General features: G+C 38.7%; 2 protein-coding genes across 4 annotated transcripts in view; both read right to left on the bottom strand.

The window, feature by feature from the left end:
* The window catches only part of LOC145232978 (phosphatidylglycerophosphatase and protein-tyrosine phosphatase 1-like), a 103,109-nt gene extending 81,984 nt beyond the window's left edge, over positions 1–21,125 (bottom strand). Inside the window, exon 1 of the mRNA XM_080097643.1 lies at positions 21,116–21,125. The gene's annotated coding sequence lies outside the window, so the exon portion shown is untranslated. The remainder of the gene's footprint in view (positions 1–21,115) is intronic.
* Positions 530–18,160, bottom strand: LOC145234596 (uncharacterized). 3 transcript variants are annotated; one of them, XM_080099303.1, is made up of 17 exons: positions 18,058–18,160; positions 16,894–17,068; positions 15,078–15,283; positions 14,462–14,570; positions 14,051–14,144; positions 10,442–10,555; positions 9,500–9,650; positions 8,496–8,699; positions 7,900–8,024; positions 6,582–6,756; positions 5,972–6,209; positions 5,388–5,554; positions 4,361–4,634; positions 3,651–3,727; positions 3,264–3,348; positions 2,492–2,745; positions 530–1,833 (listed from the first exon to the last, which is right to left on the bottom strand). In XM_080099303.1, the coding sequence occupies exons 1-17, from the start codon at positions 18,106–18,108 to the stop codon at positions 1,639–1,641; spliced, it is 2,694 nt and encodes an 897-aa protein (XP_079955429.1). In that variant the 5' UTR covers positions 18,109–18,160; the 3' UTR covers positions 530–1,638. The 3 variants fall into 3 exon arrangements, with proteins under 3 accessions (XP_079955429.1, XP_079955430.1, XP_079955431.1); XM_080099304.1 differs by having other exon boundaries at positions 530–1,827; XM_080099305.1 differs by having other exon boundaries at positions 1,738–1,827; positions 2,554–2,745.
* Positions 21,126–21,744: the final 619 nt, after the last annotated feature.

Below are 21,744 nucleotides of genomic sequence, written 5' to 3'. Positions count from 1 at the left end.
TGGACATCAGGGAAAGTAGAATGGCAAAACTACATTTAAGTCGTCAAACTGTTAAAAACAATTAGACAAGTTTATATCAACGTAAGAGTATGAAAGTAAATAAAAGTTTGCAAGTTTTTGTATGTCCACAAATTATGCAAAATATTTACTTTCACTTGCGTATTCCCTTGGCGGACAATTCGTGTTGTGAACGTTTACGTTACTTGTCTCTGTGGCGCCATCTACTGTATAATGTAGGGACCTAGAGGTGACGTCATGCTACTGCACAACTTTGGCATTAGATTTCTAAATCACTTAACTTGACTTGTGATTAAAGAAAGTTTGATCTTATCCCAACCTTTTCTTAACATAAAAGGGGTCATAACGGGGAACTTCCCCCTTATTCACGTGTTTGTTTCAATGGAGACGACATGATAATATCTTTTATCGGTCGTCACATGTTCAGGCGGGGAGAGGCCTCTACATCAGAAAAAAGAATTTAAGCTTCTAATCTCACTTCAATGTAGCTTTTTACACTTAAGTTGTAATTTTTAATGTAGACGACGAAATGCAACAGAAAAATCATCATTCTTTTTTTATGTGTTAAAATTATCAAATTGCAAATCAGGGATTTTTATCAGCACCATTCGTTAAATGAAGTAAGAGTCACGCGAAGAAGGTAAACACGAAATATTGCACAAAAAATAACAGAAGCTATAGTATGACGTGTAAAAATTGCTAATGCTGCAAACGTTACGTGTTATGTTAAAAAAACATTATATCCACTAAACGACCGTTAAGAAATACTGCTAATTCAATACAACATAAGAGCAAAAACAACATGTTAAAACAAAGAACTATTACATCAGCAATAATTTTAACATTACAAAACTTGCAATTAATAAAAAAAACAGTTGGAATATATGGGCGCGTCAACATTCTGTAAGTCGCAATAAAAACTATTAGTGCAGTCTAAGACGAAGGGTAAAAATCTTGACTTTTTGGCAACTGAAATTAAAGAGTGGGTCAACACAACCATTCAATGTTTTTTAAAGTTTAATAAAGATTCAAAAGACTTAGGTACAAAGATGTAAAGAAATAACGAAACATATTGCTTGCAAATTGTTTGCACTATGATATGTTGGATAAAGAAGATTGATTGCTTGTTAAATGCGATATTTATTAGCACAGCATTAGTTCTATGTGGGCTTCTGTCGTGTGTTCGAATGCCACCGCAGGCTGGACTCTTTCGCCTGCATGTAACTAGACGAAGTAATACCTTTGCGACCAAGTTTCTTTTGTCAAAAACAATCTAATTTCACACCAGTCTAATGCACGACTTTCAGGTACCGTTTATAACAAAACATGATATGAAAATCACACCACGCCAACTATGTTGAAGACCTTATGCCACCTGGCGCATTCGAAGGCGTTATACCGTCAGGCATATTTGAATATGTTCTAATAGGGATGTTGGGGAGACTGGCTTGATTATATTGCCTTCAATAAACATACCATGATTGATACATGAGAATGCAATGCTTGTCTGCATGTTTCAGTTCTTAGTCTTTTATTTAAAAAAATGGCTTAGCGTCCGCTTTGAACAAGTTCTTGTACTCTGCAAATGCTCAGCAATCGTTTCTCGTGCCTTGAACGCTGCTAGCAGTCCGACTCATCACGTGACTCGTTCCTGTACACGGTTGGTTTTCGCGGGATTGCGGGAACAGCGGAAGGTTTTCGCGGGATCACGGGAACCGCGGGAGGTTTTGCGGGGATTTCCTCATTGTTGACTTTGTACGGGAAGTCGTTGGGTTTCACGTAGTCGTCATCATCGTCCGATGTGGCCTCCTGCAACTATTGTTTATTGTTTACAAGTTTGACTAGCTTGAATTGTTTTTGTGATTACCACTGTGGGATTCGAACCCATGTCGTAATATCAGGGTTCGACAACCTTGTGCCAAGGGTCATAACAAAATCAGCAAAGTCACAACTGATTTGACTTGAGTTTATTTCGCTTGGTGAAAGATCACATAGCGACACAATTGCACTAAAACAATCACCAAGCCGGAAATAGCTGCGCAACGTTAAGACATAATGGAGTGCAAAACAGTTAAGGGCACAATTTGTGGATAATGACTTGGATTTCATTCCCTTTACTGTTTTTCATGTATAACCGTCGCATTTGGCGTCTTTTGTTTAAATTGTCTATTTTTTCGACCCCCTGCTGTACATAAATGTCGGGTAATCAAAGATTTGATTTTTTTTCAAAAAACGAGCCTGACTTAATTGTGATGATTTGATGATTTATGTCGACTGAAAGATTATAATTTGTGACAAAACAATCTCTTACTTTAAAGTTAATCTTTTATCTACACAATCCATATAAAAAGGCCAAGTAGTAAGTTTATGCTTTCTTGTATTTCTAGTAGCCTATATATTTTTTTGGCGACTGTTGATCTGTAAGTTTTTGGGGGGCATCGAATTACTCGGGTTTTGTTGTTTTGTTTTTTACCTTAATAACATTCTTTTTCGGACCGCCCGGTCTGGGCGTGTCATACAACGGTTGTCCGGTACCTTTGTCCAACGACGTTCGTGGTTTCGGAACAGGGGTTTTCCCGTCCATCCGCAAGTAATCAGGCTCTTCGACGAAATTTGTTTCCGGTTGGACGAACACGTAACCGTCGTTTTTGTCATTTTCATCCGTTTTTATCTTTTCAAAATTTTCACCAAAATCTGCTTCCGGCTCTTCATCAATACTACCAGGATCTTTAAACAAAAGTTTGTAAAAAAGTAACAACATGCCAAGCCTATAGGAGTTATATGACGTACAGAATTAAACATTATAAAATCCTAGCCTGCGGTGGGATTTGAACTCATGCCAGGAGCGTAATTGAGATTGGCAAATGTAAACTACTGTTTTGTATCTAGAAAAGTTTTACGTCTAATTGTTGTAAATTTATACAGCGTACTAGTTTATAGTTGTTGGGACTTTTATTGTTATAAGTTTACCCAAGTTGGATACAAAACAAAACTCAACATGCAAACATGGTGGAAGAAACCATATTTTCAGGATTTTTTACTGTTTTGCAACGGTTTCCCTATTACACATATTTGCACTTTAGGCTGAACATAAAAAAGCATTCTTTTACCATTAGTAAAGTTTAAACTGGTTTTGGTAAAAGACCTTGCAGCTGGTCAAGTTCAGTACCCAAACTTTATATTTTTACCCATTTGTAAATGAAGGCAAATTTCGATTCTAAAAAATGCAATTTAAGTTTCTTAACTGTTTTGGGCGACAGGGAATGGTTGGTGCTTCAGTTGCCTTCTCGACTTCGGAGTGACTTGGGAGTATGACACAGGGCTCATGTCCTGCAAGTAAAAGTTTAAATACAATTAATTCTTTATAGACTTGGCGTTGGAGTGATGCTAAACAAAAAAATCGCTTTTTATGAGTTTGTAGGTTTACAAGAACTAGCAAAATTACAAGTTCTTGAAGAACAACTAGTATTTTGTTTAACATGACACCAGTTGAACGGCAAATTTGTTAAATATGCAAACTGGTGGACGAAACGCTTAGTATTTTTCTACAATACATACAACACAAAAGATATAAAACATTACCTTTGCAAACACACAAACCGGCTGTGACAAAATGTATATTATTATTTTACCATTTTCGTGTATGTTTCTTCAGTCTCCTCAGTGATTGGATCGTTCAAATTCGGCGAATTTGGCGGTATTTCATAGTCTGCAAAACACAAGCATGGTAAAAACTCGTTCACTACTGGGTGTAGCCTACTGCATGGCGTTGGGGAGTGTTTAACGTTTTTCTATGTTGACAAGTAAACATTTAAAACTAAAAAACTTTCATCAATATGGAAAGATTTTTATATGTTGTTATACATGTCTGGTGAAAACAATGGCGACTTGTTTCATCATACACGTGAGACTAGTTTGTTTCGCTCGGTGAAAGAAAACGTAGCGACACAATAGCACTAAAACAACCACCAAGCTGGAAATAGCTGCGCAACGTTTAAACGGTATGGAGCTCACAAGAGTAAAGGGCACAATTGGTGAATAATGACAAAATGCACTGCAGCTGCACTGTCACTTCAGTGACAATCTTGCTATTGAACACAACTAACTAGTTTCTTAACCACGAACTAAACAGGGCGAATCATAACTATGCTATTGATTAGCTTATGGAAATGTTTGGTAGCTAACTGGTTAAAACATTGGCATGAGGAAACATAAAGTTCTTAATGCCTGCAAATTTTGGTCGAAAAAAATAATGTCATTTAATTTTAGCTGTGGTGGTTACTTGGTAAAGCTTTGGTGGTTGATGAGAAAGAAAAATCTTTTTCAGTCTCAGTTTTGTTACCTTCATCGTCTTTCTTTTCGAATATAACTTCGCACGGTTTCGCGGCGAAGGGACTTGTCGGCGGTTCCGTCTGAGTCCGTGGTTTTTCTCGAGGCAAGGGCGGTCGCCCCAGTTTAAATGTGGCTGCCGTCTTGCTCTGAAAATCCTGTGCCACGTTCTCAGCTCGAATGTACTGCGGCTCCTCGTTGGTCTTACCGTCCCCGTTCTTTTTCTTTGCTGTTGGTGTGGACATTTTGTTGGCTTTTCGCAAGCTCTCTACATCTCCGTGTGTAATCTACATAAGCAGTTAATGATTACTCTGTGTGTTGGCGCAAATAGTAAATAATATGTTTCAAATGTGCATAAGTGCAACATTATGAATAAGAATTAACAACAAGAACTTGAGATGGTACGTTTCTGCTGATATACACAGACTTTAGCCACAAACGGGAAAATAAGTTGTATTTATTAGAGGGTGGCTTTGTATTTTCCACTTCCACTTTTAATGCTGTCGTAGTCATAGATCGCTCATACAAAGTTTTTTTTTTAAATATGAAATGGCCCAAGTTTATCCGCCTGAGTTAAGAAACTTAGGGGATTGTTACAATTCTGTATCACGTATACCAATCGCACCATCTTCACATTCAAACCATGAAACACCAAAGTAGCTGAATTTACTCTCAAACTACTTCGGGCTGACTGAACTCGCATTAATTACTCATAACCAACCCACTCATACGAATAACTCACATCGAAACATGCTCATGCAAATTACGTACAATACAACCTACTCGTACAGACTATACTTGCACCAAAATCCTTTCGAACTACTAACACCAAAATCTACTCATATAAACTAATTAGATACAAAAAAACTACTCGTGGAAGCTACTCACACCAAATATACAACTACTCACAGCAGAATCTACTCATACAAACAAACTTACATAAAACCTAATCCTATCCAAACCTACTTCTAATATGTACTCATACCAAAATATACTCATGCAAACTACTTAATCAACACACACGCTTGCAACCAACTTACAATTTCAACGGTTGGAAGTTTTTCGAGCCCATTGAAGCTGGCGGCGATGGGAACGTTCCCTGCTTCAGCCGGAGCAATAGTAAGACTTCCTCTACAAGTTGGAACCTCAATTAATTGGTTCTTGGTTCCAGGCTCCACGCGAGCTGATCCCACGATGGCTGTGATTTCTAAAAAAATTTAAAATTATCAGGATAGAATAAAGTGTTGTGCAAAGTGGAAATCAAGCCAAGCTACAATTTGTTTGGCAGGGGAACATCTAGTACAAATGAACACTGTTTTTTCAATCCCTGTACGATTTTACTATACAAAGCATTTTTGTATGAGGCCAAGGGCAGCACCTAAAATCACATAAAACACTCAAGGGGTACCAACAAATGTAAAAAGGGCCAAAAAACAAAATCCGATTTTTTTTCAACATTTCACGTATTTTACACTGATAGTTGAAACAACCAACATGTCTGTGGAACGTCTTAAGTTGTACTTGGGCAAAATAACTTAGTTTTTTGCAATTCTGATTTAATCAATGAACGAATTTCCCCCTTTTTTATCCTTAAAAAATCTTACTTCTAGTTTTATGACAATACCTGAAATAACTTCTTGAACGATAAACGATTTACGGCCACATAATGGATCAAAACCGAGTCCTTCATCGCCCGCTTGGAGGCGCACGTGACACGGTAACGTGTGAGTAAACAAGTCACGTGCTCGTAGTTCCTTTGTCTCTGATTGGTCGATCGGTTCAAACTTTCCTTGCAAGTAATCAGGGTAGGTGACAGCGTGAGGTGGCAGATTTGGAGAAGCCGAAACCATGCAGTGGGTCACCTGGAAGAAATTGAAAAGTTAAAACCTGCATTCGGCCAACCACAAGTTTCACAGAGGTCTTATAGTCAAACAACGATAACCCAAGCAATATAAAGGATTTTCGTATGCGACCAAACTGGAAAAGAGCAACACGTCTCCCATACTGAATATATCAATAGACCATATTATATTGAATAAACGTACTGCGAATATGGGACATGACTATAAACTAGAATAATGTGACTGAATATTCTATAGCAATGGTTTTGTATTTACACTTGTAGTAGTCTGTAACATTTTTGCTAAATGAGAAAAGCAACAAAACTACAATGCGACCTGCATACTGGCAAGAAAATGCATATATATTCTCAAAAGTATTTTTAACAAACCAACCTGTACTGTCGTCCCATTTACTTGGGTCACATTTGCCTTTTTGATGAACTGAACAATTTCTCCTTCCCTGCATGGACTGAGGACCTGCTCACGTGGGTATGACGTCAATTTCGTGACGTATTTTGCTTCGCCGGTCGCTGAAATATCTCCGACGCGGTCGTAGACGAACGGGATTCTATCAGTAAATCAAGCCATTGTAAAGTTTGGTGGCAACTGGTATATTGATAAAGTAATTTATATTGATGGACAACACCACAGAAAGCAGTGAAATCAGATTGCATGTGTTTATGAGGATGTACCAACACACATAAATATAAGCTTAAAATAGCTCTTCGTCTGCAATTCAGGTCGCCTTGCTCTAGGTACATACACCAAAACGCGTATTGTGTCATATATACTGCATTTGTTTAGAAGAGAGATTTCAAGCTGGGAATAATCCTAAAGTTCATGCACACAACAAATGGTTGCTAGGAGACACCTAAATAAGATGTAAGAGTTTTTCCCACTTGGAAATGGAAGAGGCTTGTTAAAACCCAAACGTGGCACCCAGAGTTTAGTATTTGTTGGGTAAAAAACGTTGGACATGAGATAAAACGTCCAGTAGTGTATACTTCAAGGGTCCAGCAGTTTTCTGCAGAACAGTTTCAACCGGAGACTCATTATCAAGCTAAAAGTTAGGATACTATGTTTCACTTACATAAGTTGCCTCATAGTGTAGAACATTTTGTGATCTTTTGCATAAACGAGAAATCATAATAAATTCATAAACTGAAAATCAAAACTTGAATGTACAGCCCTCCCAGTTGCAAGTGACGGCATGAGCCGGTTTGATAATAATTAACTTTTGACCCACCCAACTCAACACTGATGCTAGTTTAACCTTTGAACTCGATCAAAGCATTTGTAGCGTCCCAAATAGTGATTACTAATTTACAATTTTGTTTGTTGCTGTTTAATTGTCGGCTGGACAAACAGTTACTGCTGAATTTTTCTAGAATGGCTCCACAAACCTTATTTACCAACTATATAATTTTCCTTTAGTTTGATTCTAGTGATCAAATCAAATCTAGTCCAAACTGAATAGTTGACTGGTATGGTATACAACTTTGGTTTCCAAGCAGTTAGCTTGGCCATTGCGGAAGGAGTTCCTCTCTTGGTTATGCCCAGTTGGGGCACCAACAAGATGTGGTAAGACATGGCTTTTGTTACTCCCAACAACAATGGAGCCGTACTGTGGCTACGCTAGCCTATACCGCCAATGTCTCGTTACCAGCTGCACTAAACGACTACTTGCCAAACAACTGTTCATGATACTTACGTGGTAAACACGCCACTGTAGTTGGGTGTCACCAAGTAATGCTGCATTTCTGGTGATGTAAGTAGAAGTTTTCGGACCCTCCTTGCCCTGTGCACCGCTATCGTGTTGCCATGTCGTATGGGATTCTATGACAAGAAAACGAACATAAACCATGAGCAGAGCGACGTGCAAGATAATAAGCGGTATTTAAATCATATTTTATAAAATATTTTGTTTACTTCCAATAAAACTAAATGTATTTCTGCTGTGTGACAAGGCACATTTAGACAAACCGATACGCGCACGTCACACTTTTTTGTCGATACAAACTATTTAGGTCTCGACACACACATGTTTAGGTCCAACACAAAAATGCCCCGTAGATTAAAACATAAACTTACGTAAAGGTCCTTTCAACGCTTTAAATTCTTATCAGGAAAATCATTTATTCCTTGTTGTGTTACGAAATACAAACTAAGATTTGTCCGAGAGCCATACGCAATCATCAAAATAACCACATCTGGCTCGCGAGCCATTGGTTCCCAATCCCTGAGGTATACCGAACCCCTGGCTTGTGACCTTAAGTAACCCCCCTGCATAAAGACCACGTGACCCACCTGTTTTTGTGACAGTGACGCGGTTGCGCCGCTTGTGACGCAAGCAGTGAGTGCGTAGCTGGACTTGGAAGGATGCATCATCGACTCAAGGTTGAGTTCCTGTAGTTTTCCGGCTGATCCCTCTGATGAAACGCTGGTACGAGGCCGACCTTTGCCCACTTTAAACATCTGTTCGTCGGACTCATCGAAATCCAACATTGTCACCTGTGGGCAGTGATAAAAGTAGAATGATTTCATTACCGTAAAGCAGTGGTTCTCAAACTTTTTTTATGCCCCTGGACAAGTTTTTCTGGACTTGCAACGCACCAGCAAATAAAAGTAAATATAGAAACTTATTATTAAAGTTGTGTTTATTGATACAACAACAAAAAGCCACGAAACGAAACTATTCTGCGACGCCCTTGGAAAGTTGAAGCGACGCACCAGGGCGTCGCGACGCACAGTTTGAGAACTACTGACGTAAAGAACTGGTATTTTTCGATATCGTCTCGTAATTTTAAACTTAATTGTAACAAGCCACACAGATACAAACAACAGTTAAAGGTTCGGCAACAAAAACATTTTAAGAGTCACAAGATAATACAAAGAATATCCAGGGATTTATTCTAATTTGAAGATATGCTTGTGACGCTACTGCATTGAGACGTTTCGTAGTTAGCCGTTTTGTCAACAATTGTGTTACCGTATTGGCTTGCTTTCAATACTGCCTGTGGTAACAAGGCGAGCAAATTAACAGAAGAGTAACCGACTATTTTGCATTGATTAAATCGTTTTGTTTTGGCGCATTTTTCTCATTTATAAGTTTATTTTAGGTGATTGTTGATAATCCTGTTATTTCCGATGCTTGGAAAGTTTTTTAGAGGACGGTATTGGTTTTGCTTAAAACGCTACAGCTTTTAATGTGTTTACGATTTTTGTTTGTGGGTTCGAATCCCATCTCGACCTCTTGTATGTTCCCATACATCAAAAGATTTTTTGTCTAGTTTAGTTTTTTGAACACTTACATCCATCTTGAAACTTCCTGATATCGTCAGCTCTGATCCCGGCAACGAACATTTCATGGCGTGAATTGTTTTCACGGGTTCCATCTCGATCACACGATCACGCCACGCGGTCGGGATCATCCAATGATCGTCAACCCTTCTTGGTTCATCTCTATTTTAAAAAATATACAAAAAATCAATACCGCATAAGCAACGAAATCTTGCAGTACATGTTCATTAAACTAAAATCTCTCAATTCGTTGTTTAGTGGATGATAACCACATTATAATATATTAATTAAGTTCATAAAACACATTAAGTCTATCTTTCTTAGGATTTTGAAATATGTAGGTTTATGTTTTGCCTTGACGGCAGCATTAGTATCTTATTAGAGTATAAATGGGGTGCTATATGTTTAGTTTCTGTACTACAAGTGTTTCTGCTGTACTTTAATTATTACTGCCACAACAAAGCACATCAAACACAGCACTAAGGCTTGGTAGCCTGCTGGTTGTGGAACAATATATTAGGAAATGTCAAGCCTCAACCATTGTATCTTGAATTGAGTCCTTGGAACCGCCCGGGTTTGGGCTTGTTTTTTTTTCAAAAAAAATACGGGCTTGATTCGGGTCTGACTTTACACTTTGTGTCAGTATTTTACATTTTACTAGCAAAGTAGCCGGTTGCTTGTCATGACCTAATGTCAAACAGCCCTAAAACGCGTTCGAGACCAGTTGTCTGTTTCGTTTCTTGTCTTGGTCTTTTTTGAGGCTTAAAGTATAGGGCTATCATTCAAACTTTCGGGCCTAAGCGGGCTTCTCAAAAACGTTTCCGGGTCGGGTTTCGGGCTTGTACTTTCGGGCCGGGTTCGGGCTCCAATTACAGGCCCGTTTACAACTCTGCCTTGCAATATGGACTGCAAACATTATCGTTTAAGTTAAACTTAAATGGAAAGCTACTTACGTAACAGTGCTGGCGCGCCCTCCCTTGCCGAAAAAGCCTTTCAATTTTCCCATTGGAGTGGTGGAGGCTGCAGACGGTGACGTAACTTTGTCTTCTTTGCAAATAAGACGAATTCTGAAAGTCATAAAGAAAGTTTAAGCTTTTATCAAAACTAACACCTACAGTTTAATCATAAACATAACTGCCAAATAACTGGTGTATGCAGAATACATTCTGTAGACCAGGGGTGTCCAAACTTTTTTTAATGGGGGCCAATTTTTACCAAGTGAAGACGCTCGCGGGCCAACGTGTTTTTAGAATTAGAACACAAATATACATGATTTAAGAAATTGTGGAATTTTGTTGCGTCAGAACGATGTACACTTCTCTTTTACCGGGAAATAAAGTTCCATGCAAGGCTTTTGCGTGAAGTCGCAAGTTGCCAAATCCTAAACACCTAATCCGGACGGTGGCGGGCCATACGCAACACAATTTGAAACTAGAAGGGTGGCTTAGCACATATTGCCCTTGCATATATACACTATAACCTATTTTAAAACATGAATATATTTCCTATGCTTATTTTGTATTGGGTCCCATATTAGCCATCGTCTTTTATAACTTTAAGTCGTTTCTGCAGGCAAAAACTCATGGGTCCCCACACATGTAAAGTTGAAAATAATGCAATTCAAGAGATAACCATGAGAAAGTCGGGTGTTGTAAGGTAAAACACAGTGATCGGCACTGGGCTTAAATAATAATACTATGTAGAATACAAACTATAAAATTAGATTCACCCCAGATATTGTTTGAAGTATGTCCTATTTAACGTTTTAAAAAACTGACCCATTTTAGGGGGCTAGTAGGGCAACTAATTGGGTTCGACACACAAACTAAAAAATATATAAAAACCACAATGACTCAATCAATAGTACTGCAAAATTTCAGCCCAATCCGCCAATGTTTAAAATTTTGACCACTAGAGGTGTTTTGAGAAACAACCGTTACTGTTTCTGACGTCATAGGGCTGTTAACAAGCCCCTAACTGCCATGGCGCAAAAACGACCACCAAGCAACCCACCAACGAGCAACATACAACTGGTTGCCCTTGTAACACTATTGCTCCAAAGAAATCTTTCGTTTGTGGTGCCCAGTAACATACAAATACGTTTTACACTTTAGGGGCTTGTGGGGTAAATGTTAGGACTACAGGGTTGAACACAACAATCGACACCTATAAATGGCATACTATACAAGAAATCCAAATTTTAGCCAATTCTGAAACTGTTTAAAAACTCACCCATTTTAGGGGGCTAGCGGGGTAAATACTGGGGTTATCAACAAAAACAAAGTGGGATGCACATCTACATGAATATATCTACCATCTGTGTAAATTTCAGCCAAATCCATCAAACATTTGATGGAAAAACGAGTCGGACAAACTTTGGGTAAAAACACCCATTTTAGGGGGCGAGCGGGGTAAATACTGGGGTTATCAACAAAAACAAAGTGGGATGCACATCTACATAACTATATCTACCATATGTGTAAATTTCAGCCCAATCCATCAAACATTTGATGGAAAAACGAGTCGGACAAACTTACGGGAAAAAATACCTATTTTAGGGGGCTAGCGGGGTAAATACTGGGGTTATCAACAAAAACAAAGTGGGATGCACATCTACATAACTATATCTACCATCTGTGTAAATTTCAGCCAAATCCATCAAACATTTGATGGAAAAACGAGTCGGACAAACTTTGGGAAGAAAAAAAAAGGAAGAAAAACAAAGAAAAAAAAGAAAAAAAAACAAAACAATTCGAGTAAAATCAATATGTGTCCCCTTCAGGGAAGGGGACCCATAAAAACAGCTGCGGGCCACTTAAAATGCCGCCGCGGGCCGCACTTTGGACACCCCTGCTGTAGACGTTTCAACAGTCTCTGTTGTCATCATCAGTGCAGGTTGAAACCCGTTAAAACGTCTGCATGAAGTATTCTATATACACCAGTACTTTGGTAGTAATTCATGATTAAAATACTTTTCAAGTCCGTGATTAGTGTTCCTAAAACTTACAGAGAATTATAAGAACAAAAATTGCTCTTCCAGTAGTTTTGTTAAAACAACCGACCCTTCGACGTCCTATACAAGACGCCTTCATTAGGATAATGACGTACCATAAAACACATAGTTTTAATAAAGCAGCAAAAGCATCGGTACCAATATATAAGCTGTTGCTGCCAGGCTTAATGTATAACAGAGTATTGCTCTTCCAGCAGTTTCATTATAAACAACCGACGTCTCGACGTCCTATAAGAGACGACTTCGAGGATAATTTGATGATAAGAACTAAAAACAGCTGGAAGAGCAGTATTTGTTAATACATTGTGCCTGGCAGCAACAGCTTATTTACAGAGCTGTTGCAAACATATTTTACTGCACTTGACTTTATTACGCCGATGGTGCAAGAACGACGGTTGAAACATATACATTACAATGCAAGCAAATGGTTCGAAAAAAATTACTATAAGACAGATAGAGACTTTTTTCTATTAACATCGAGCTAATATAGTCAAGTCAAGTCAAATTTTTATTTGCATTGTCACTATATCCAATTGTCATTGATGAACAGTTTAATAAAAACAGCAAGGACACCGAAAAAAACCATTGGTTATCGAATCAAGTGTCCCGTAAACTATTAGCATATAACTTTAAAATGTGGCCTCTTTACGCGCGTTCTATGCATTGCGTGTTAGTTGTTCGTGCGGCCACTTAGCTTCGTACCTATTGTGTCAACGTTACTAACCATGCTTTCGTTGTTGAAAGAATCTAAATATATTGCCTATTTTATTTGTTGTGACATTGGACCAATAAATTTCCCATCTAATAAACCTAAAATAGCTCTTCTGGCGAATGTATTTCGCGCACTGACGTTTTTTGTCCTATTCAGGTCGAGTAGTTTCACTCGGTCAATAGTACTCAAACACAATATGAATTAAAGCTAAACAAAAAAACCTAAGCGTTGTATTCTAGTCAAAGCTCGTAAATTTTTTATGTTCGTTTCATTGTTAAAACAAATCAGGCACGTTTAGTTTCTGTTTCGCGACGCAAACAACACAACACGTTGCATGCTATTTGCTCTGAGGGTGCCACAGTCCACTTAACATATCTGTGAGGCAGAATTTGTTAGTATAAGGTGTTGCAAGGCAACTGCAACCTTTGCTCATTTCACCACGCAGCAACTGGTGCAGGTGAATTCCAAAACATTTTATTCATGACCTTCAGGTCGCACCCGAAAGTGAAACACGCGATTGCATTGATGCCAGGCATGAAGCAGCAAACCGAAATTTATTTTTTTGTTGTTGTTTGTTTCAAGGTCAATTCAAGCAAGGTTGTTGCTGAGACTTGGTTTGACGTAAGTCATAACTGAACGTTCAAATTCCTAATTCAAGCAAAGGTTTTTGTGGCATTTTGAACAAACTGAACCACTTGTGTTGTTTTACATAAATTACCAATGTTGTTTAATTAAGAGGTTTCAGATCACTGACATGTATTGTTAAGTTTCTTGTTTATAGATCAACTGACAATATCTCCTACTAGTTTGTTTGCAAGAATTGTTACTTTCTCTCACTTTAGTTTTTCCATTTGTGGGTTCCAGTATTGGACGAGTTCCTTCATCGAGTATTTTCGCAAACTTAACGGTTCTGCCATCGGGAAAAGTGGGTCTGCAAGATTAAAAAAAACATTTCACAAACAGTTGACCAATTAGATTTAAGTTGGTCTGTCTAGATTTGTCGTCAAGTCCCAAACACTTTTCAGGCGCAAATTCAGTCCGATTTTTTTAACATGGCACGAGAGCTAAGCTATGATTCGTTTTTTTTCTAGTTTAAAGAACGTTTTGTTGGAAAACATACTTAAAATTAAATTGTTTACATTTTGACATTTGGTCAGTTTTACACCTGCTTGCATTTGACCTTTTTACAAGGATGAGACTGAAGATAGGAAACTGTGTTATTGATTTAATTAGAAGTAAAGAGTTTACCTGCTTGCATTTGGATGAATTTGGTGTCCAGGTTCGAAGGGAGAAGGATTTTGGTTCCGTGTCGTTCTGTTTTAATTTCCAATGATTCGACACCGTTTGGATCGTGAACCTGAAAGATTTGAGAGTCAACTGTGTTGAAAGTCTCCTGCAGGGGCGGCTCGTGCTAGGGTGCTGCGGAGCTTAAGATTTGTATTACTTGTTTTTCTACTCAAAACAATGACTAGAAAACTAGAAATGTGGCTTTTCTATATATTGCCAACTTATATTTGTTCAATAAAGGCTAAAAATTGGAGCAGTACCCCCAGCAATTTTAGGCACGAGCCGCCACTGGTCTCCTGTGCAATGCTTTACAAACAGGAAGCAGAACAATAAAAGTAAAAAATGACGCAACACTTTGTAGGTCAGTGGTTCCTAACCGGGGAGAAAATTCTACCAAGAAAGGAATTTTTGAAACTTTTGCGAAGGAATATACTATAAATTTTTACATATAGTTTGTAAAAATCGAAAATAACAACAAAAATCTTTCATCAAATAAATTCATGATCAGCTTTCATCAACCTATTTTACCAATCAAGCTAAGCCAGATTTAATGAGCAGCTCTCGAACCCAGCAGTACCTTGGTCAGGACTTGCAATCTGTCCCAATCCTGAATCGGAATTCCGTCGATATTGAATGACGTCAGAGGGTATATGACGTCATCGATTGCTGGGTAGATGTCGAGCACGTCAGCAATTGAGTTGAAAACCCTGGATTGATCGAAGTGGGGAAGAACTTTGAAGCGACTTTCCAGGTGGAGAGGAACCGTTATTATCTCTTCATCACCTAATGGACAAAGTCACATTAGAACCGTTTCGTCCAGAGGTGGGATTAAATTTTTTTTCAGCCAGTTCTATCACAAAAGTTATATTTTTCAGCCGGTTCTGTTACAAAAAGTCCATTGACAGTAACCAGTAATGCTAACCGGTTCTCTGATCTCATAAAATTTCGTGAGACGGTTCTATAGAACCGGGTGAATCCCACAACTGGTTTCGTCCTATGCCGTAGTTTTCAGTAGCATTAATTTCGTCAGAGACTGTTTCGTGTTTTTTAAAGGTTTTATCACTTGATTCAAGTTGAGTTGTTAAAGTTGAATCAGGAACACTATACACGGACTTGAAAAAGAAATTGATTCATAAACATAACTGCAGACTACTTGCGTATATAGAACACATCATGCAGACATTTCAACAATCACTGCTGTCATCATCAGTGCGTTCGTTGAAACTCTAGCAGTTTTGTTTTTAAATCAGTTCAGTAACTTTCAGTTTACCAACTGTTGTTATTAATTTGAATCAACAACAACAGTTGGGAATTTTGTTTAAGGTTCTCGCTTAAATTAAGTCGGGTTTGGCTGAGATTCCGCGCAAGTCGTGTTAATTCTTCTTACGTAAGGAAATATTTTTACGGGGTTCGAACCCAGGACACTGGTTGGCGCTAATGATTTTACTTGAGTCAGTTATATTTGGTAGAGAGCGGTTGAGTTTCTGTCATAACTCGACTGAATTATCAGTAAATGGTTTGTGAAGGTCCAATTGGTTCGGGTCGTATTGAAATATGGAATTTTATTCGTCAAATGTAAATTTTGTAAACCGAAGCACTTGACGTGTTTCGGCGAAACCAATCTGTTGTGGTCGTTTACATGCAAACCAAAACCATTGTTCCGAGAGGTGTATTGACTCTTTGCTACGTGGACGCTGTGTTACCTAATTCTGTTTGGCTCATTCAGTCTGAATTGATGACACATTGTTTAATATAAATACGACTTTTGAGTTATAGATTTAACCTGAAAAAAATTTCCCTCTATGGTGTTTTGGATGAAACTGAGGTTACAGATATTAAAGTGCCATATGTTGCGAATTCTCTTGCATTATGAAACTAAACGCGTTACTTTCTTTTTAGCTACTCATCTCTGGACAACAGGATAGTTGTTTGTTGTTTTTGTTCAAGGACTGGCAGTTGTGCCATCTGTTGTTTTTCAGTTACAATTGTTAATTTTTAGAAAAGAACGGCAGAATTGCAAACGGCCCAGATAGCAAGAACCCAATGGTTTTCAACCATTTTACGCTCGTGATCTTTGGACGTTCATTAAATTTTTACGACCCCTTGTCTATGGCTGACAGAAATGTATAAAATTGACAGTAATTAACGCTGAATTCCGAAACAAACTGAAAGCTTTTATACGTTCAGTGGCACCGGTATTCAAAAGCATTAAAACACATGACAAGTCATAGTTAAAATACCTATAGCCTGCGGTGGGATTAGAACCCACGACAGGAACCATTAAGGGACATCATAGCAATGAACGAATTTCATTTAAACCTGTTCTGGAATAATCGAACATAAAATATTTTAAAGCGTTTGCAATATTTTAACCCAATCTGCTTTCAACTTACCGGGATTTTTCTTCTCGGACAAGCTGAGCCGGGCTGCTTTAGTTTTCGCATCGTAAACATAAAGTTCATCCCCGACACGGAAGTCGAAATCCTCACGATCAGCGAGCTCGTTAATGGCTGACACTCGGATCTTGAGTGGTTTCGAGCTTGATTTGTTCTTGTGAAGTTTCTCCACCTAAGGAAGGTAAATATAATGTGATAATTTTTGTAATGGACATAAGTTCATGGGACAGGAACTCGGCCGAATGGTCAGACCATATACAGACGCCAAAAACTTTGATAGGGATTCGTCCCCGGAAGCATCCTGGGTTCGAACTCCTTGAAAAGAGACAAAAACATAAATTCACAACTGGGATCAGCCCTTGAAGCGTCTTTGCAGACCAGCGATCACGACAGACTGAATCTGTGCTAGTCTAGGAACGGCTCGTGTCGTGGGTTCGAATCCCACTGCAGGCTAGATTTTTCCACAACATGCCTTGTCATATAGGAATTCTTGGGAGACCGGCTGATTCGGTATGACGCCTTTGATAGGCTTGGCGTACTATGATTTATCCATAAGTATGCTGTGATCGCTGGTCTACATCGACGCTTCAGGGCTGATCCCAATATGAATATGTTCATCTTATAGCTGATACGGTCGAACTGGCGATCCCCTGCTACCACGAGGCTGGCATATGCAGCATACAAGGCAGGCAACGGTGCGTGTGATTCGACTCTCTCGCAGATTCTTCACTGAGCCTGTAGCTCAGTTGGTAAAACGCGAGTCCCGGAAAGACTCCTGTCGTGGGTTTGAATCCCACCGCAGGCTAGATTTTTCTAGATGACGCCTTGCCAATGGGAGTCCTTGAGATGATTCAGGATTACGCCTTTAATAGGCCTGGCGTACTATGATTTATAATGTGGTAATAGATTACGACTGAAGCATGGCGCGTGGCACCTGGCCGATTGCTTGACGCGTAGAAAAAAACGTAAGATACACAATTTAAAAATGACACTAATTTTTATCACAAAAATGCGCATGTAAAATTGGGTTTTAACTAATTATTTCTTTCAACCTAATTGTGTAGTAATCAACAGCGCTCGGTACGATCGGTTAACCAGTAGGGATGTTTGATTTCGCATGCACACAATTCAGTGCTACAAACAACAAATGACTTCACTTACCACTTTGCTCCATGGGATGACGTCACTTTGACTACGATTTCTACTGCCCATGACGTCACATGAGTCGTTTTGCAATCAAATTCTTATTTTTAACCAATTATGTTTTTCATCTAAAAAATAAATACAAATAGAAAGTTGAATCATTCTCCATTGTTTAAACACGTCTCACAAACATATTCAATGAGCCTTTATTTTCAAAAAAGGTAACTCGAAAATGGTAGATAAATGTTTCTCCTCACGTTATAACGTATATGAAAACTTTAACATGTCTGGAGTCATCCACCGTTTTTTAAAGATATAAGTTTATAGGCTATATTTTACCTATTAATAGGCATTTTCTGTATTTTATTTAAATAGAAACGTTACAGCCAGTGGTGGGATTCAGCCGGGTTTTTGTCAGTCGGTTCTATCACAAAAGTCGTATTTTTCAGCCGGTTCTGTTACAAAAAAGTCCATTGACAGTAACCAGTAATGCTAAGCAGTTCGCTGATCTCATAAAATTTCGTGAAACGGTTCTATAGAACCGACTGAAGCCCACCACTGGATACAACGACATGAAATGTCAAGTGCTTAACGTGAACACTGATGCGTAACAGGCAGCTTTTGTTAAAAAAACATGGTGATGACAGCAGCGGTTGTTGAACGCTTGATATAAACGTATCCGCTACATACAGGGTTGCCATACCGTCCTTATTTCTAAGATTTGTCCTTATTTTGAAGGGCAATGTCTTAGAAAAGTTCATTGTCCTTTTTTATAAGAAATGTCCTTGTTTTTGACTTGAGTCTTCTTTTGTCTTATTTTCAACAATTACGAGTCAAATCCCTGGTACAAGCGAAAGTAAACTTAGACCTGAGCTGTTGCGAGATGCACGAAGTGTTTTCTACGAACAAGGAGTGACTGAAACAGATTGTTTCTGCCAAAATATTCCATATGATATGTCACGGCTCGTATAAATGCAAAGATTTGTTCAAAAACCTTTGTTTTATTTCGCATAAAAATTTAATTTTTCGGTTGTCCTTATTTTTGGTTTCAAGTCAATGGCAACCCTAGCTATATATATAACTTACTAGCTTTTTGAGGTTTGGTGTTAGATGATGCCCTCAAAGTCCGCTTCAAAACTGGCCAGTTGCGTCAGACAACTGTATTTGGTTTTATTGTGAAAACAAAACAATGTTGAACCTGACTGTTTCTAAAGATCATGAACTTACCTTCCTGAAATCAGCAACAAATTCGTTTCGTACTTTTCCTTTTAATAACAGACAGCCACAAAAAAATGTTACTAAAAAGTTGTTTTTTTACAGCAATTGGACAAAAAATCAACATCACGAATGACCAAAACCACCACAGCCTGGCCGTTCTGAAATCGGCAACAAATTTGTCCTCACCCCAATCTCTATTTTGAAACAGACAATCCCCTAAAATGCAAACAAATAACATTCTTCTTGGCAAAAAAAAAACAGCATTAATAGCCGAGACCACCACAACACCATCTGAAATTCCTCGTAATTCAGCCAAGGGCACGTATACACCTGCATACAGGTATCAGTGTGGTTTGCTACAAAGGGATTTGTTTGCACAACGAAACGAAAGCAATGACGCCTAAAATTTCACGAGCTAAACTGCTGGTCAGCATCAATCCAGTCTTAACCGACGTTCCCTACGGATTGCGAGGTTATATAGTTATATTGTAGCAACACAAAAGTCAATGGAAATGTTTTATGAGGTTATTCGTTTAAATTTTGACGCTAACTGCTTTGCTTTGTCGTGTTAACGTTACGCTAAAGGAGTATTCACTAGCGACTAGCTGATGAGTCACAATCTGAAAAGCAACAATTGCGATATCGTATAACAAATGACATATTATGTGCAAAATATAACATGCTATCTGAGTTTTGCGGTAAAACACCAACCGCACGCTGCATTATCGCACGCTCACAGCAAATTATGATACATTTCACCATAAAAATGATAACATACAACATCACTACTTGCAACATTAGGCCTACTGTGGCTAAAGCGTTCAAGTAATAGAAGCGCAAAATCAACCACAAAAGCACAAACTCGACTCAGTTCCTCGAAGTGTAACGCTTCACTGGCGAGGCTTGTCAAGTCCGCCGAAGCGTTCATTTCAAGTCGAGCTGAAACCGAAGCACCAGAAAAATGAAAAACGCTGTCGAGCACAGGTTCGTAATTTATCACCGCTGTCTGCCAAAGCCCGTCTCCTGACAACTGTTTGCCTTGAAATGGCAACTGCGGCGTCTGCTGTGTGACAACTGGTGTAATGTTTGCTTGTATCAAGTGCTGGAGGATTTTTGTGCTAAGTGCCAGGAATTTCCCTGCTGGGACTCGGCCCCGGTGGTTCATTGTCAACATTTTTCAAAAAAACCCCTTAAATATGCAAAGGTCATGAAAACCCATGAAAACGTCAGATATTTAATACCTTCTACACAATTAAGAGAATTTAGTAGTCTGTATGCAAAATACCCAGCTAGTTTATGGATTTTACCCTCAATTTTTTTAATCATTATGAGGAAAAGTTTGTAAATGTAATGTGGTACCCCTTGTTTAATTTCTGTACACGTGTTTGTGTTGTTTAATCGTTAATCCTTTGTTGACATTAGTCGCTTGATTGAAGAACGGCTCAGAGAAAGCTTTGCCATTTTGCTTGTACCAGAGGATTTGGGTTGGGAGAAATTGTGTTTTTAAAATGTCACTACCCTAAAGTAAAGTGAACCTGTAAAATAAAACTAAACTTAAATGAGCACCATCAATATAAATATTTGTTATGAGTAATTATATAGCGCCCGGCAACGTTTTGTGGCACAAAGTTTGAGAAACACTCGATCAGATTGGATTACATGCAGTCAAGCAGTGAACCAGACTAAACCAGGTGCTTGAACCAAGATATTATTCCCGCTGATCTGACCGCAGACAGCAAACTCATCTCCCATTTTGGCTGAAAGAAAATGTGAATAGTTTATCCATTTACAAAGTAGTGTTCCCCAAACTGATTTACCCTAGGTACACTTGTAAAATGACCCTGACTTCAGTCTGCACTTTGGCATAACTACAGGCAAATTTGCATCACATAAAAATTTTCCGATATTTTAGAGGGCACTGAGCCCGAAGCCCGGCCCGAACCCGAAACGTTTCTGAAAAGCCCGTTTAGGCCCGAAATTTTGATTGACAGGCTTATCCACGAAAGCCTTAGTATGAGAAAGAAAAACAGAGAAAAGATAACAAACACAATGAACAATAGTAGACAATGGGGTAAACAATACGTTTTAGAGTAGGGTGGGCATTAGGTCAAAGCCAGAGAATTGTTACTAAAAAATGGCGGAAACGGAACGTAAAGTCAGGCCCGTTTTCTGACAAATTCCTAAGCCCGAACCCGGCCCGACTTGCAACTCTGCAGTGCGCACTATTTCGAACTATAAGGTCTCATCAGTGCAGCTGGTGGCGAGAGATCGGCCGTATTGGCTAGTGTTGCCATCCAATGAAACTCCAGTTTGTTAGGAATAACAGGGTAAAAACTTATGCCTTACCTTTATTGGCTCGATGCTTTTAGATTAAGTTCTGTGCGTTTCATAATAATGTCCTAGACTTTTGCAGACGATTAAAGCAACATATCATTCCCTGGGCTCACCGCATACAACTAACTCAGCGGTCCCAGTGGTTTCAGACGC

The sequence above is a fragment of the Phallusia mammillata genome, chromosome 6 (assembly GCF_965637545.1).
Source record: "Phallusia mammillata chromosome 6, kaPhaMamm4.hap1.1, whole genome shotgun sequence".
NCBI lineage: Eukaryota > Metazoa > Chordata > Ascidiacea > Phlebobranchia > Ascidiidae > Phallusia > Phallusia mammillata.
The sequence above is the reverse complement of the archived record's forward strand: the minus strand, read 5'-3'. Positions and strand labels throughout refer to the sequence as shown.